Here is a 17,734-nt window from a genome sequence, read left to right as displayed (position 1 = left end):
CGTAGCAGGACCCAAGCGGGGCTCTAGGGAATAGCCTGTTTGTAAACATGCCCCTGTCCTGGGCGGCTGCCTGTAGAACCCCTCGTTAATCCGGGTCTGAGCGGCTCTACGGAGCGAGCCCCTGCCCCGGCCAACAGTGCCTCAAGCCGGCTGGTGTCTTCCGCTCCCGAGCAGGCAACTGGGCGGGCACCAGGCGGGGGGCGGGGGTGGGTCCTTCCTGGCACTTGCGGCTCGGTGCGTTTGTACCGCGTCTGCCCCGGCCCAGCGCTGTGCTGCCGGGGCTGGGGGCGGATGGAGGCGCGCGGCGGCAGGGCACGGCGGCTGCCCAGGGTGAAGCGGCTGCGGGACTGCAGGGCCGGTGTGGGGGACTCGGCGCCGCGGGGACCATGATGCCCGGAGAGGCGCCGGCGGCGGGGATCGCGGCCGAGGCTGCCACGGCCTGTGCGAACTGCAGCGCGCTCCAGCAGGTACCAGCATTCCGCGCCTCCTGTCCGCCCGCCCGGCTCAGGCCGGGACTGTCGCCCCCCCCCCCCGGGCCGGCTGGGACCGGTATCGGCTGGACCCCGCTCCCTACAGTTATGCAGGTGGCGCCCAGCCACCTGCGCTCCTGCCTGCGGCGGGACCTGCTCCTGTTTTCTGGTGCTCGGTCTGGGCGGGCGGCTCTGGCTCCCCCGCTGCCTCTGGTTAGAGCCTAGCGACCTTCCTGCTGCTGTGACATTTAACCACAGGGCGTGGGCAGAGCCAGTTCTATCTTCCCTCTGCTTGCTGGAGGCTCCGCAGCAGCCCTCGCTCAGCTGATTGGGAGCGTCCTTGGCCTCCACCGGAGCATGTTGAATTTTAAGTCTTAAAAAGAATTAGTTTAATTCTCAATCTTTGTATCTTGAACCTTAATGTGGCGGGCAGGTGCCGAGCCCTCCAGCTGTCAGTAGCCTTTCAAGGGCAATAGAGTGGGTAGGAACATGGGTTGCGAATGTAAATAGCAAACGGAAAGAAGCCCCGTCACATCTGTTTCAGAAAGAGTCAGAAAAAAGCTCAGGTCTCTATTGTCACTTTTCTCTAACAATTCCACTAGTGTCACCCTTTCTTCTGCACTTTTGGATTTCCTAAGTCTTGGATAACATGCACTTCTTCAGCTGGATTTTACAAAGATTTTCTTTTTGTAAACTGATTTGATTGCTTTTCTACCTAATCTATTTATTTTACAAATTTCTACAGCACTACAAGTGTGTAAGGTACTTCACAAAAAAGAAAATGGCAGCGTTTCTTCCCAGACCAGTTAGTATTACTCTGTGCATATGTGAGCTCATACTCACGCATGTAGTTCTCTTGACTTTAGTGGCACTCAGCAGAGGCTCAGTGGTCTGTCTTTCTATGGAGAACTCATTGCAGAATTGGGGCCTAATTTAAGAATAAGAAAGAGTTATAGAAAGGGAGGCTGAAGGTGTTAAGACCACCACTTAAATTAGTGGTGCATGCATCTTGAGGGATATCCTGGGTTTTTTTGTATTTGGTTATGATTTTGAGTAGACACATCACTAGACATTGGCAGTACCAGGAGGGATGAGATGGAGTGCTGATGAGAAGTGCAGTGGGGAAAGTAACTGGAATATTTCCTCATGGGTTGTATTTTCTAAATGGACAACCTACCCTAATTCTCAATTACTGACGGACAATCTTCACTCACTGCTATATTTGCTTTCCTCAAACAACTCTCTGTATAACTTTTCATGACTGATGTTACCGAATACTTGGATGCTAATAGCTAAACTAGGGCTATCAGGTGATTTAAAAAAAATTAAACTTGAATAATCATGGTGTGAATAATCATGGTGTTAATAATAGAATACCATTTCTTTAAATATTTATGTATGTTTTCTACATTTTCAGTTATTTTGATTTCAGTTACAACACAGAATACAGAGTGTACAGGGCTCACTTTACTTTTATTTATTGGAAACATTTGCACTATAAAAAAGACTGCAATTCACCTCATTGAAGTACTGTAGTGCAATCTTTTTTTATCATGAAAGTTGAACATACAAATGTAGAATTCTGTAAAAAAGAATAACTGCACTTTACAATAAAACAATGTAAAACTTCAGAGCCTACAGGTCCACTCAGTCCTACTTCTTTTTCAGCCAGTCACTCAGACAAACAAGCTTGTTTACATTTGTGGGAGATAATGCTGCCCGCTTCTTGTTTACAATGTCACCTGAAAGTGAAAACAGGCATTCGCGTAGCACTGTTGTAGCTGGTGTAGCAAGATATTTATGTGCCAGATGTGCTAAAGATTCATGTGTCTCTTCGTGCTTCGACCACCATTCCAGAGGACATAGTCCATGCTGATGATGGGTTCTGCTCGATAACCATCCAAAGCAGTGGGGACTGACGCATGTTCTTTTTCGTCATCTGAGTCGGATGCCACCAGCAGAAGGTTGATTTTCTTTTTTGGTGGTTTGGGTTCTGTAATTTCCACATCAGAGTGTTGCTCTTTTAAGACTTCTGAAAGCATGCTCCACACATCATCCCTCTCAGACTTTGGAAGGCACTTCAGATTCTTAAAACTTGGGTTTAGTGCATTTTGTAAAATCTGTTGTGAAAGTATTTTTAAATTGAGCAACATATACTGGTCATCTTCAGAGACTGCCGTAATGTGGAATATATGGCAGAATGCAGGTAAAACCATGGAGCAGGAGACATACAATTCCCCTCCAAGAAGTTCAGTCTCAATCCTGCACGGCTCAAGTAGTGTTTCTAGCTTTTGCAGTTTTTCCAAATCCTTATTTATTGGCACTGATAGATGGTGCTTTTGAAGAGCTAATGTGGATGTGATAGCGGCTTTATTGCAAAGCAGGTGCTGAATCATAGCCAATGCGGAGTTCCATCTGGTTGAAATATCTTGTATGAGAAGTTCTTGTTTCTTTCCATTTGCAGCTTATTGTATTCCTAGTTCTGTACTGTTATCTAGACTTTGTTTGAAATGGTCTACAAGTTTTCTACATTGTGCCAACACGTTTTCAAAACCACCATCGTTGAGCGTTACTGTAATGGATCGCTGCAGACTGTGAGCAATGCACATCATGTGTTCAAAAGGCAAGTGACTGGCTGCTGCTACCATTTTACGTGCACTGTCAGTACTAATTGATGTTACATTTTCTTGAATATTCTGTTCTTTCACAACATCCATGAAGCAGTCTGCATGTGCTTCAGCATAATGTCTCTCTTCAGTATGAGTTACTGTTACAGCAAATGACTGCAGTGTCCATACGGCATCGATAAGGTGTGCAGTGACACCAAGATAGCTATGATTGTTCAGGGATGTCCAGTGATCACCAGTTAAAGCAACAGCTAGTGCATTTTTCAGAAGCTCCAACATTGTAGTGTTCTCCTTGTCATATAGGTCATTTTTTTGTGATGCAAAGTGTATGTCGGATTGGAAGATGCAATTTGAGTAATATCTCTTAGTCCTCTGTCATTTTACAATGTTGAGTAGTCTGCAGTCCATAGCTATCCACTTTGCAATAGCATTGGTTAAGGTGTTGTACTTTGTTTGATCCCTGGGCTTGTAGCGATCCTGAAACTCTGTAATTGTACTCTGTTGCGGCTGGCTGGATTAATTTGATGGTGGTGGATTATCTGTAGCACAAGATCCGGATGCAAAAGCATGCTTAGAACGTAGGTGGTACTACAGGCTTGAAGTGCTTCTATGGTATTGGAACTCAGCCTTGCAATAGCTACAGATAAGTCTTTTTAGCCAAAGAACCATCTGGAAGTATTTTAAATATAAACTTCCTAGTCAAAACACCTGAACTGTTGCTACTTTGTTCCATTACCTTTTTAAATCAGTCCAGATCATGAAAACTCAGTAGAACTGTGTCAATGTCTGGAATAATTCAATATAATCAATATATTTGTATACTGTTCAAAAGAGTCCTTGCCACAGATATGGAAAGATTTTTCTCTCAGGATTAACATTCAGTAGGGGAGTGAATTGTGCAGGAGGCTTTTTTTTCATCTGCTGCTGCTGCGTAAGCCTTTTATATACTATTTTGTATGCCTCCTTTAGAGGAGTGTTGGCTTATTGAAGGGGTGAGATATTTTTTTTTTTTGACTCCGTACTCTGGAGATGAGAGGTGTGTGAGTTCTTGATGCTGCTCCTATTGGAGTGGGTTTCTGAGCTCACCAGGTTCACCTCCTGTCCAAAGAGAGTTTCATCTTAGAAATCTGCATACAGTGTTGTGGGGACGACCTTGGAGGGGAGAAGTATGCAATGACTTGTGCAGGAGGAGGATGAGGGAGGTGTCTTGCTGGTGCTGCTTCTGGAAGGGTGGTTTCTGGTACTGGGCTCGCCATGTTCGCCTCCTTTTACTGAGTTAGGTGGGCTCCCTTCAGCAAAGTGAGCCTTTGTTTACAAGGGAGAGTGGATTTTAACCTCAGGGACTCATCGTACTGCAGGGGTGGAGAGGCTGGGGCAGGGAGGCTGAGCTCTCCAGGCTCATGTTCTCTGTGGGGTACCCCCGGAACAAGTGGCCAGCTAGGGGCAATGGGGCATGATTCAGGGGGGTTGGTCCTGGGTGTGGGGGGCCAGCTGGGCACAATAGGGCGCAGGCTGGCTAGGGTGACGATACGTCCCGTTTTGTCCAGTACAGGCCCCTTTCTCAGCTCTGTCCCGGCCGTCCCTCCTTTTTCACCAAAACTGGGCATTTGTCCTGGCAGCAAGGCAGAGCAGAGAGAGGCGGCTGCTGCCTGAGGGGTTAGCTGAAGATAGGACTGCCTGCCACCAGGAAAGTGGAGAAATTTGCTGCTGGCGTGGAGTGCTGGCTTCAGAGCTGACCCCTGGGTGGCACGGAGGTGGGGAGGTAAGCCTCAGCCGGGGGAGGCACGGAGCTGGGGGGAGGATTCAGCCCTAGCTGTGCATGGCATGGAGCTTGGGAGTGGGGGTCAGCCCCATGTGGCATGGAGCTTGTGGGGGAGGGGGCATCAGCTCCGGTGCCATGTGGCGGGGGTCATCCCCAGCCCCAAATGTGGATGGCACAGGTCTGGGGCAGGAGACCCCACCAAGGGCAATGTGGCGCTTGGGGGTGGGGGCGCTCAGCCCCAGCTGCAGGCAACATGGGGCTCGGGAGGGGGTCAGCTCCCGACTTCAGGGGGGGCCAGCCACAGCCCCAGGCGGCATGGGGCTGAGGGGAGTGTCAGCCCCAGCTGTGGGCAACATGGGGCTCAGGATGGGGATCAGCCCCCAAACTCGGGGGTACGGGGGTCAGCCCCAGCTCTGGGTGGTGTGAAGCTCGGGAGTGGGGAAGTGGGAATCAGCCCCAGCTGTGGACATTGTGGAGCTTGGGGGGGGGGGGGGGGCTTGGGCGCCACATGGCTCAGCCCCAGCTGCAGGTGACATGGGGCTCGTTTTGGGGGGGGGGAGGGGATTAGCCCCAACTGTAGGCGGCATGGGGATCGGGAGGTAGGGTCAGCCTAGTTTTTTGGGGGGGGTCAGCCCCCGAGCTCAGGGTGTGAATGTAAGTCCCACACAGCATGGGGCTTGGGAGGAGGGGTTAGCCCCAGTTGCAGGTGGCACAGGGCTGGGGGGTGGAGAGATCCTGGTATGGGCAGTGCGGGGCTCAGCCCCAGCTGCGGGCGGCATGGGGAGGGTGGCTCGGGCAAACCCTTGGCCACCCTGTTTTTACTTCTAAAAAATACTTCTCGGCTGGAGCTGGCATGAGAACCACATGCATCTTTCTGTAGCCTCTTCTCTTTCTGCCGCCCTCCGGTGGTGGCTTGTGTTACTTTGTCTGACCTGAGGTAGGTACTCTGAAGCAGTTTATGCTGCGCGCGTTAAAAAAATTAATGCGTTAATTGTGTGCATTAATGGCACGCTTTAACGGCGGTTAATTGACTGCCCTAATCTAAACTGACAGGTTTCAGAGTAGCAGCTGTGTTAGTCTGTATCCGCAAAAGGAAAAGAAGTATTGTGGCACCTTAGAGGCTAACAAATTTATTTGAGCATATGCTTTCATGAGCGTCCGATGAATTGAGCTCACAAAAGCTTATGCTCAAATAAATTTGTTAGTCTCTAAGGTGCCACAATACTCCTTTTCTTTTTGCTAATCTAAACTGTATTGTTAAATTTATTCACCTAAATTTGGGTTATTGCTGATTATGCACTATATGTATCGTATGACTTTAAAAACAAACTTTGTATTTGTGGATACTCTAAGCACTATACCCAGATGTACAGACACTCTTTTCTTAACCTGTGTACTATATAATTTTTGAACAATTACTAATTCTTTCTTCCCAAGTGGCAGAAACCTAGGCGATAAATCTTGGGAATAGTGTTTGCAAAGTAAAGAGTAGTTCTGGATTTCTAAGAGGCTGAAATATTGTGTATTTGTCAAAAAAATTTGCTTTGTTTAAACGAGTCTAACTCTCCAGAGTCCAGAATGGCAGAGCAGTTTTCCAAACTGTTGTCTTTACCTCATCTTTCATAAGTGTATCCTTTCAATTCACATACCTTTGGATTTCGGCAGTGTTCATTTAAAATAGCCCATGTGAAAATTTGGATCTTCAATTTTTCATTGTAATTTCTTAAAACTCAGAGGTCCATATTTTCAGTAGTATTAATCAATAAATCCATTTTAGATGAAAGATAGGCTTCTCCGGTAGGATGTTTTTTAAAGAAAGTTTGAATTGGAAATGAGCATTAGCATTATCAGAAATATTTGAATTGTAAATTAGAAAACCATTGGACATAGATGAATTAAGAGAACTGCGTTATGGTTTAGTTTAGTTGTTTTATTGTTTGTCAGGATTTAATGTGGGGCATAAAAGAAAAAAGACATTAGGTTAACCAGTCAACTTGAAAATATATAGAATGTTAGTATTTGACAAGTTTCCTCAGTTTGGAGCGTCTATAGTGTCTGTGTACTATTTTTGGTGTGAAATTTCTTTGCCAACTTGAGATTTTTTTTCCTTACAGAATTTAAATGAATATGTAGCTGCATTGATTGCACTGAAGCAAAAAATAATTGACACAGAGTAAGTACAACTGATATATTTTACACAAAAACATTTTTACTGTTTTAAGCTAGTAGTTTTTTTTTAAAAAAATACATTTTATAGCAGTATATGACTGTTTTAATCTATTGTCCATTGTGGTTGTTGGTTATCACAAAAAAGTAGAATGGGCATGGTTTCCTCAGGAAAGAGCTCAGGTCTAAACTATAGAGTATTGCATTTTAGTTTTTACTTGCAACATGTGAAGTGTGTAGAGAGGCTTAGCAGTGTGTCTTCAGACTTGCTGTCAGTTTTGCTTTCATGTCTGTACTACTGCATACTCCTGGGGGAATTCTGTTCCACTGTGCATGCAGAATTTGAGCAGAAATTAATGCTGTGCGCGCAGAATTTCCTTCCCTCTGCTGCCTCCACCCCGTTCCCCAAATTGGCTGCAGAGCTGCTGGCCACCACTAGGGTGCGCTGGATCTGGCAGAGCCAGCCCAGCTCACAAATAGAAGACGCTGTAGGAGGGACGGGGAGGGAGCTGGAGGGTTCCTGGAAGCTGCAGTTCCTGGCACGCCCTGAAGGAAGGAGGCAGCTGTACAAGCCTGAGACCCAGCATCAGGCTATTTCTCCTTCTGGATCCCAGGACTCTGGAGGTTAGGGGGTGCAAGTGTCTGGGTGATGGCATGGCTGTGCTCTGGGGAAGCAGGGGGTGTGAGTGCCTGGGCTCTGAAGGGATAGGGGGTGTAGGTGTCTGAGCTGGGGGAGACCCTGTAGCTAGGTGCTGGGGGTGGCCCTGTGGCTGTGCTCTGGCAGAGGACGGGGTGCAGGTGTCCGGGCTCTAGGTGGCCCCACAGCTGGGCTCTAGTGGAGAGGGGGTGCGGGTGTCTGCGCTGGGGTGGGCCTTGCAGCAGGGCTCTAGTGGGGAGGGGTTGTGTGTGTCTGGGTTGGGGTGGGCCCACAGCTGGACTCTGGGGATTAGGGAGTCTGTGCGAGTGTCTGGGTGGGCGGGGGCTCTGGAGGATATGGGGTGCGGGTGTCTGGCCTCCCTGTTGGGCTCTGTGGCCGAGGGAGCTGAGAAACAGTGGTTTCTTTACTTCTCTACTCCTGGGGGAATTTTTTTTTGTGTCTGTATTGTCACAGACAGTTGCTGACAGGTATTTTGAAATAAATTACCAAATAATTGAAACTGGCATGATTTTTTGACAAATAAAATATGCAGAATTTTGCAGAATTTTTAATTTTTTGGCACAGAATTCCCCCAGGAGTAACTACTTATATCAAACAAATCTTTGAAAGTAAGAGAGTGTTCGTTTTTACCCAACATGCAGTAAGAAAATTTGGTGGAAAGCTTCTTTGGAGGCAGAGTCCGAGAATTAAGATTTTGTTCTACTGTCCACTTTTTCTCAAGAAAATTTAGTTCTGTCATTAAGATGCTAATCCCTGTTACAAGTTGTTAATTATATTAAATATAATATACTGGAGTGAGGTCAATTTATCAGAAGAGCCAAGTCATAATTAAATTAAGAGAGGCTATAGGTACTCTTAATAGCCTAAATTGAGAAGTGTTGCTGAAGAAGCTTAAATTGAAAATGTTAGGAAAAAATAAAGTTAATGACGTCAAATCCACAACCTTAGCATTGTGTTCAGATTTGACTTTTTCAAAAAGCCTGACAAAATTTAAAAATGGAATCTTAAAACTTGATTGTCCAGGTCAGATTCAAAAATGAATTGAAAGATCACCCTTGTAAACAACTTATTCTTTTCTTTCTACAGCCATTTGCTGACAGAGTATCAACAGAAGTGTAATGATATCCTTTGTTTCTGTATTTCTCTTAGTGTTTTGTTGTATTTACATGTGAACATTTCATTTGACAGATAGGGCTTTGGGGAATTTATGAAGTTAAAAATTAAGGTTAGAAGCTTATTTGTAGCAAGTACTGCTTATTCTAAAATATTGAACAACTGAATCTATAGAGTCTATTGGAAAAAAATTGGACTTCAGAAGTGGAAACTTAACATGCCTGAGTTTTGGCAATTTCCAGTATTTTTTTTAAATTGGGTCTATAGTGAAACTAGGGGTTGAGAATTATTGCTTGAAGTGCTTAACAAAGTCAGTGATTCTACATAGGTATTGTTTTTTTCCCCAATGTATTTACTTCATATAATACTTTACTTTGTCATACTTGTTTAACGGTACAACAGAATTGTTACATTACTTTTGTTCCTCCGAGTCATCTTCCATTGGGAAGGGTGTATTGACTTGATATTTCTTCACAGTTGTTGAGATTCCAGCATACTACTTCCATTCTTGACACTTTTTTGAGAAAATTGTGGTAAACTTACTACTTTTTTTTCCCTTAACAAGGTATCACAGCTTCAGGTGGCTGAAAGGTAAGAACAAAATTCAGTTTTAGGTCTGTTTAAATCTCTGCTTGGTTTGGTAATTGTTCTGAAGTAGGCAAGAGGGGTATTTATCAATGCAAAGTAATGGACACTTACATGGCCATTAATTGACTCCAGTTTGCAATATTCTCCCTGTGTAACTTCGACGTAAATGGCCTGTCATAGTAATGGCAGCTGCCTGGGGCTGCTCTTTGACCAACACTGCTGTTTGAAATCTCTGCAGTGCTACAACTCCATCCTAGGCATGTCCACTGTGCCAAAGCTTTGAAAGGATTCTCTGAGGACAGACTTAAGTCTGTCTTCCACAGTGTCCGTGCTGGGGAATCTTACCCCCAGGTAGATTCAGGATTTTGAGGCCTTTTTACATGACACAAAGGGGCCTAAGTGGAGGTGAGGTTCTTGCCTCTGGTATGGGTTCAAAGTGAGGGGTCTAGGGACTCAAATGCATTCAGTGGAAAGGGCTGAATTATATTCTTATTTATGGTCTGTGAGCCAGTATGGGAACTTAAGCTTACCCACTCCACTCGTTTCTCTTTAAATCTGACCCAAATTTTCTATGAGGAAAGCATATTACCTGGAAAAACGCTAAGTTGGCTCACACACCAAGAATGTTAAAGTAATTGGAGAGACTAGGTGGGTAAGATAATCTTTTATTGGACCAGCTTCTGCTGCTGAAAGAGACAAGCATTTGAGCTTACGCAGAGCTCTTCAGGGCCAGCAAAACGTATTACTACACCCACCTTGTCTCTAATATCCTGAGACTCACACAAGTACAACAATAAAGCAAACAAGTAGCTGGAGAGCATTTTCAGCTGTCTTGTAGTGGAAAGCAAAGTAGCTGCTGTTTCGGGAAATACAGCACTGAGTTCAGACTTGAACAAAATCTATGTTTTTTGGCTGAATGTTCTGTAGTCTTTGTCCATTTCAGAGAGAATAACACTCTTCGTCACCAAGTGGAACAGATGCTACAAAAAATCTCTCCTCTAGAAAAGTGTCAGCAAGAGTTGGGGTCTCTGAAAGCAGAATTGGAAGAGAAAAAGGTATGCTGAAAAGTATGAGGATTGTTTAAAAGTTTACAAAATCTTTGTTTAAAAAATGCTTTCTTGCAACAGACTAACTGATTTTTTGCCGCTAGTTTTATTGCCAGTATCTTAACTTTAGTAGTGACTAAACAACATCTTGGAGTGATCTCACCTCTCCCTCAAACTGCTTGGCAGCTCTGAGTCATAAATTTTCAAATTCTGTCACCTTTACTCTGAAAGTAGACCTATTGTAATCATATTACTGACATTGAGTAGTACCTTTACTGTGAAAGTAACGTAGCCTAATCTGCCCAACGCTGCTAGGACAGCCTTTGTAGACTTGTGGGAGGGGGGCAATTTACAGCTCTACAATACTTCATAAACATTTAGGAAATCCTCTTTAATGTGAGGTTTAAAATTGGCTCAAGTGTAACAAACTTTACGGAATGTCCCCAATATCTAGCAAAGTGTGAAGATATTAATGTGTAACTTCAGAATTTATAATGTACATGGCTTGCATACATGTGAGCCTATCGTTTTTCAAGCTCAGCTGGCTCATTACTTGGATGGAAGACAATTCAATTCCTAGGATGCCATGGTACTTGGTTTTGGCCATTGAATATGACACACTCTTCCTCTTGAATCACTAAAAGAACAGGAGTACTTGTGGCACCTTAGAGATGAACAAATTTATTTGAGCATAAGCTTTCATGGGCTAAAGCACACTTCATCAGATGTATGCGGTGGAAAATACAGTAGGAAGAATCAGTGCTCCTGAGTGGTGGTAGAGCAGAGGTATTGAAAGTGCTGTGGTAATTACTTGAAGATTGCTGATGCTTTCACACTCATGGAAATGACACCCTGTGGTGTCTCAAGCACAGAATCCTCTTTCAAAGCTGTCTAGTTGGACTGCCTCCGTATGCCTTGTAGTGGCATTAAATGTGTGCTTGAGACTACGTAAGAACTAGCAGCATCCACCTGCCTCTGTGCCTTCACCTGCGCTATGCAGAGTACTCAAAGAACCCTTTGCAGTGTCTGCAAAAACAACGAGGAGTCCTTGAGGCACCTTAGAGACTAACTAATTTATTTGGGCATAAGCTTTTTGTGGGCTAAAACCCACAGCCCACGAAAGCTTATGCGCAAATAAATTTTAGTCCCTAAGGTGTCACAAGGACTCCTTGTTTTTGCTGATACAGACTAACGCTCTGAAACCTGTTTGCAGTGTCTGGGTCTGCACCACAGACCCTTACTTTCTGTGCTTTTATTACATATAATTAAGTAGTTCTAGATATTGCAAATTGCATGTTGTTGAGTGCTCAGGGTCTTGCCTTAGTAAAAGAACCATGTCGGGGCTTCAAATATTGTGCCTTGTGCCAATTTATTTTCCCTGAATTGGGAGGAGGGATAGCTCAGTGGTTTGATCATTGGCCTGCTAAACCCAGGGTTGTGAGTTCAATCCTTGAGGGGACCATTTAGGGATCTTGGGCAAAAATTGGGGATTGGCCCTGCTTTGAGCAGGGGGTTGGACTAGATGACCTCCTGAGGTCCCTTCCAACCCTGATATTCTATGATTTCTGGGTCCAGTGTGTTCTCAGCTTGTGGGAGATTCTCTCTCTGGCACAGTGTTTGGAGTGCAAAGCATTCATGCAAGAGGCCATTGGTACAGACAACTTTGGCTCTGGGCCAAGCCCACAGTGAAGAGCTTGACTTTCTGCCTATGATGGGCAGTGAGTGAAGTGTCCCATTTAATTGGTATATGAAATGATTCCTTCAGGTGTAGGTAATATATAAAATGGGTTTCAGAGTAGTGGCTGTGTTAGTCTGTATCCGCAAAAAGAAAAGGAGTACTTGTGGCACCTTAGAGACTGACAAATTTATTTGAGCATAAGCTTTCGTGAGCTACAGCTCACTTCATCGGATGCATGCAGTGGAAAATACAGTGGGGAGATTTTATATACACAGAGAACATGAAACAATGGGTGTTACCATACACACTGTAATGGGAGTGATCAGGTAAGGTGAGCTATTACCAGCAGGAGTGGGAGGGGGGTGGGAGGAGGGGAAAAACACAAAAAAATCCTTTTGTAGTGATAATCAAGGTGGGTCATTTCCAGCAGTTGACAAGAATGTGCGAGGAACAGTAGGGGGGAAAAATAAACATGGGGAAATAGTTTTACTTTGTGTCATGATACATCCACTCCCAGTCTTTATTCAAGCCTAATTTAATGGAGTCCAGTTTGCAAATTAATTCCAATTCAGCAGTCTCTCATTGGAGTCTGTTTTTGAAGATTTTTTGTTGAAGAATTGTGACTTTTAGGTCTGTAATCGAGTGACCAGAGAGGTTGAAGTGTTCTCTGACTGGTTTTTGAATGTTATAATTCTTGACGTCTGATTTGTGTCCATTTATTCTTTTACGTAGAGACTGTCCAGTTTGTCCAATGTACATGGCAGAGGGGCATTGCTGGCACATGATGGCATATATCACATTGGTAGATGTGCAGGTGAACGAGCCTCTGATAGTGTGGCTGATGTGATTAGGCCCTATGATGGTGTTCCCTGAATAGATATGTGGGCACAGTTGGCAACGGGCTTTGTTTCAAGGATAGGTTCCTGGCTTAGTGGTTTTGTTGTGTGGTTGCTGGTGAGCATTTGCTTCAGGTTGTGTGTGGGGGGGGAGAGTCTATAAGCAAGGACTGGCCTGTCTCCCAAGATCTGTGAGAGTGATGGGTCGTCCTTCAGGGTAGGTTGTAGATCCTTGATGATGAGTTGGAGAGGTTTTAGTTGGGGGCTGAAGGTGATGGCTAGTGGCATTCTGTTATTTTCTTTGTTGGGCCTGTCCTGTAGTACGTAACTTCTGGGTACTCTTCTGGTTCTGTCAATCTTTCTTCACTTCAGCAGGTGGGTATTGTAGTTATAAGAGCACTTGATAGAGATCTTGTAGGTGTTTGTCTCTGTCTGAGGGGTTGGAGCAAATGAGGTGGTATCATAGAGCTTGTCTGTAGACAATGGATTGTGTGGTGTGGTCTGGATGAAAGCTGGATGCATGTACATAAGTATAGCGGTCAATAGGTTTCCGGTATAGGGTGGCATTCATGTGACCATCGCTTATCAGAATTATAACATTCAAAAACCAGTCGGAGAATACTTCAATCTCTCTGATCACTCGATTATAGACCTAAAAGTCGCAATTCTTCAACAAAAAAAACTTCAGAAACAGCCTCCAACGAGAGACTGCTGAATTGGAATTAATTTGCAAACTGGACTCCATTAAATTAGGCTTGAATAAAGACTGGGAGTGGATGTATCATGACACAAAGTAAAACTATTTCCCCATGTTTATTTTTCCCCCCTACTGTTCCTCGCACATTCTTGTCAACTGCTGGAAATGACCCACCTTGATTATCACTGCAAAAAGTGTTTTTGTTTGTTTGGCTTTTTTTTTTTTTTGGCCCCCCTCTCCGGTTGGTAATAGCTCACCTTTCCTGATCTCTCTCGTTGATACAATGGGTGTTACTATACACACTGTATGTTCTCTGTGTGTATAAAATCTCCCCACTGTATTTTCTACTGCATGCATCCGATGAAGTGAGCTGTAGCTCATGAAAGCTTATGCTCAAATAAATTGGTTAGTCTCTAAGGTGCCACAAGTACTCCTTTTCTTTTTATAAAATGGGTTGTCATCCTTTGGAATGAAAGCTTCTATATAAAGTAATAATGTATTCTTATTTTTAGCCAGTCTATTGAGGGCATTTAGTGCCTCTTTGAGCTACTAAAATACTTTATAAAAGAATTGTGGGTTGTCTTTGAAGGTTATAGTTGTTTTGTGTGCAAACTGTATACATTAGAGCAAGAAGATCTCTCAGATGTTCTAGCCCATCCCTCTACCGTTGTTCTTTGAAAATACTTCAAGTATACTGATTGTACTGGGTCCCTGGAGTTAAAGGGTCATAACTCTATTGTGTGGCTAGAGCCTGATTTTCATAGCTAGAGAGTTTTGAGGGCTGCTACCTTACAACAGCTGATAGTATATTCCATTTTGTGTTGGAAGGGTACAGACCCTACTACTGAGAGTTCCTTTTCCCTACTTCTGATAGTAGTGCTCATCTTCATTATTGCTCTTTCCACAGTCATTTTAATCAGGCTCAACCTGATAAAGTTAAGCATTTGGAGACTTTTCTAGCATTTGAATATAGGTTACTTGACCTAATTTGATCCTTTTGCTTTCCTCAACCTATAATATATTTGAATACTTTGAGGAGACGTTTTCAGCATCTTTTGGTGTGCTTGGGTGCCTGGATAATTTGGATGATTGTGACAAAGTCTGAATTTTCTGTCAGATTTTTATGAATCCTGTATGAGTCATTGGGGCCTGGCAAATGAAAGGGCTCTCTTCCAGGAGGCTGTTACAGGCTGGGGCATTGATGAGACTCTGATAGGCAAGTAGCAGATAGACTGTTGCATAGGATTCTCAGCTGTTCTAGCTGTTATGGAGAGACCTTGCCTTTTAGTATAGGGAAGTCCAAGTGGAGTGGAAGGATTATACCGCTTCACATGACTTGATTTTGTACTGCGTGATTGGTAAAAGCATTACATGTTTTTACTTAACAGAAGCTCTGGCTTCTTGAGGCTTGAGTACATATCTTACTGGAGTGCTGAACTCTCCAGCTCCTATACTCCTTAGGAGAGATGGGTTGTGCCCAGAATTGCAGAAGTTATGCCTTACTTCTCATGGCAGTTTGAACACTGGTTCTTGCTCACTATTTGGTGCTTGACTTTGCCTTTAATAGTTTTCCTTATTTCACTGTTTGGCTGAGGCTGTCTTGGAGACTAAAAAACATTTATGGATACTGCTATACAACTGTGGGAATTTTCTAGGTTCATTAACTAATGCCTTTGGAGAAAACAATTACCTTTAAATCATGGTTTCTGATTTTATACGTTGAATTAAATCCGCACTTATGTATTCACTGTAGACAGTACTTTGGGGATTCATTCATTAATGTCCTTAGTTTCTTTTGTCAGCTAGGGTTAAGTGGTGCTGTCACCTGTTCAGCAAGGGCAGAATGTACCATCCACAGTGTTCGCACAGTTGAGTAGAGTTTAACATCTAGTTAGGTGCTGGGAACACAGACAAATACAGATGTCACAGCTTGTACCTTCAGAAAAAACGAATCCTAGCTGAAACACATCCTTTTCTGATTTGTTTTTATTCCTCAGTAGAGTGTGTTCCTTGATCACTGTCCATTTATGTACTATAGAACAGGCAAAACTCTGCCAATCCACTGTTTTCTGTCCACTATAAGGACATGCTTTATTGTCATTTTCTTCAGAGTTCTCTCAAGATTTATCAGCAAACTCATCTGGAATATGCTCGGGTGAAAGAAGAAATTGCTAGAAATGATGCTGTGTAAGTGAGTCTTTTCTAAAAACTTACTCTTGTCTGTCATTTCTATGAAAATGCACAAGCTATCTGTAAATTGTCAGAGATTGTGTTTTTGTATTTACTCTCTTTATATGCAAATATAATAGGGGGAGCTGGCATCAACACCTGTTGTTAAGGTTGCCTAATGCTTCCCATGGGAAGACCCTATTTTCAGTTGCTTCTGACTTGCTAGATTTTAACAATTTTGTGCTGAAATTTTTCTTGATAGTTTTTCATGTTTCAGGATAGTTTTGTTTTGAAAGTTTTTCAGCAAAGATGGTGTAGCCATTTGCGAGTGAGAGCATGTAGTTGGCATACTGAAAATAGAAGTGTAGCTGCAGTGGTGTGAGGGGCTAGCTGCCCCGAGTATGTACCTGTGGTCTTAGATGGGATCATACTTGGGGTAGCTAGCCTGTTGCACCACCGCAGCTGCACTTCTATTTTTAGTGAGCTATCTCAGTCAGAGCTAATATGGATATGTCTCCTCCAACTGGAATTTACATCTTCCAGCTCCAGTGCAGATATACCCTTAATAAAATCTTAAGTTAATGTAACTAAAGTAAGATTTGGGTTTTGTGTAATGACTTCACTTTACACTTCCTTAGTGGCTATGGAATTCTACAGGAATAAATGACAGTACAGAAGATCTATAAAATTAACATTATTTTATTCTGTAAATATTGTGATGCTAATTTAGCAATTTCATTGTCTGCCTATGTAATATCCAACTACTTATTTGCTTATAAATGCATTAGTACATTTTGTTAATTGATCTGGAAACTGATTCCCCAAAGGACTAAGCATTTATAAAGCTTAAAAGTTCAGCTGTCTTTGACTAAAATGTGTGAAGGAAAAAGTCTGATCTCTTCTATAAAACCACATCTGTGTCAGAAACAGTTATCATGGGAATCTTAATATAATGTGGGCCTTTGCTGTGAGGAAAAAATTACAGCAAAGGATGTTAAACCTTTGGATTGGATGTTAAACCCTCAAATTGGGATATGCCATTGTTAAGAGAACGTGTAATCTTAACTCGGGCATTGCATCTGTGTAAGAAGAATTTATTTGAAGTTAATCTAGTTACACTGATGCAATTTTTCTAATATCGAAATGGCCTCTCTACTTTGTTTAAATACATTACAATAGACTTAATCATGTAGTATTTTTTAAATATAATTTAAAATACTCTTAGTCCATAGTTATCTGTTGGTCTCTGCTTTAAGAAGTTGGGTAAGCATTATTACCCTCTTTATCAATCATAATTAAACGCAACGATGTGAAGAAAACTTCCTGAGAGGTACTATGATCTAGTAAAGAAGACCTCAGAAATCCTGTGTTTTTATCTTTGTTCTGCTATAAATTTCTGTTCATTTTTGGGCAAGTCACTGAAGTCAGAATTTTTGCGATTTGGGGTACCAAAAGTTAGGCACTTACAGCCATATCTAAACACTCTAATACTCTGAATAAACAGGCTCTGCGACATAGGATTTCCTGAGTTCTAGTCCCCTTTTCAGTGACCCATCTTAATTCGGCTTCATTTCAAATCTTGTTAAGCACAGACTCTCTCCACCTTTTAGGGCAGGGGCCTTCAAACTGTAGGGGGGCACAGAGGAATGTTCGTGGGGGCAGCTGCCTCTCCAACTGTTGGCCTGGCCCCGGGCCCAGCTGCCGTCATGGCTCTGCTCTCTGCCCTTGACCCAGCCCCACGGCTCTGGCATCTGCCCCTGGCTCTCAGCCTAGCTGCGACTGCAGCCCCAGCCTTGGCAGTGCTTGGATGGGGTAAGGGTGGGTGTAGGGTAAAAAGTTTGGCAATTACTGTTATAGATGGAGTAGCTAAAGCACATACAAGTTAAGCCCAAATATTCAAACTGTTGCTTCAGATAAAGTATCT

At 43.4% G+C, this 17,734-nt stretch overlaps 1 protein-coding gene across 3 annotated transcripts in view; it reads left to right on the top strand.

Annotated features, from left to right (window-relative positions):
- The first annotated feature begins 223 nt into the window (after window positions 1–223).
- ICE1 (interactor of little elongation complex ELL subunit 1) overlaps window positions 224–17,734 on the top strand; it is a 77,938-nt gene continuing 60,427 nt past the window's right edge. The window contains exons 1-6 of one of the 3 annotated variants that reach the window (XM_084621837.1): window positions 224–467; window positions 6,974–7,032; window positions 8,770–8,805; window positions 9,370–9,387; window positions 10,328–10,439; window positions 15,752–15,828. In XM_084621837.1, the coding sequence (XP_084477963.1) occupies window positions 387–467; window positions 6,974–7,032; window positions 8,770–8,805; window positions 9,370–9,387; window positions 10,328–10,439; window positions 15,752–15,828 (383 nt within the window). In that variant the 5' untranslated portion in view covers window positions 224–386. Of the gene's footprint in view, window positions 468–6,973; window positions 7,033–8,769; window positions 8,806–9,369; window positions 9,388–10,311; window positions 10,440–15,751; window positions 15,829–17,734 lie in introns of those variants that run through there. The other 2 variants (XM_084621835.1, XM_084621836.1) reach the window with 2 other exon arrangements.

Source organism: Lepidochelys olivacea (genome assembly GCF_965140295.1).
Source record: "Lepidochelys olivacea isolate rLepOli2 genome assembly, chromosome: 2".
NCBI classification, from domain to species: Eukaryota; Metazoa; Chordata; order Testudines; family Cheloniidae; genus Lepidochelys; species Lepidochelys olivacea.
This window is presented reverse-complemented; position numbering and strand designations above follow the sequence as displayed.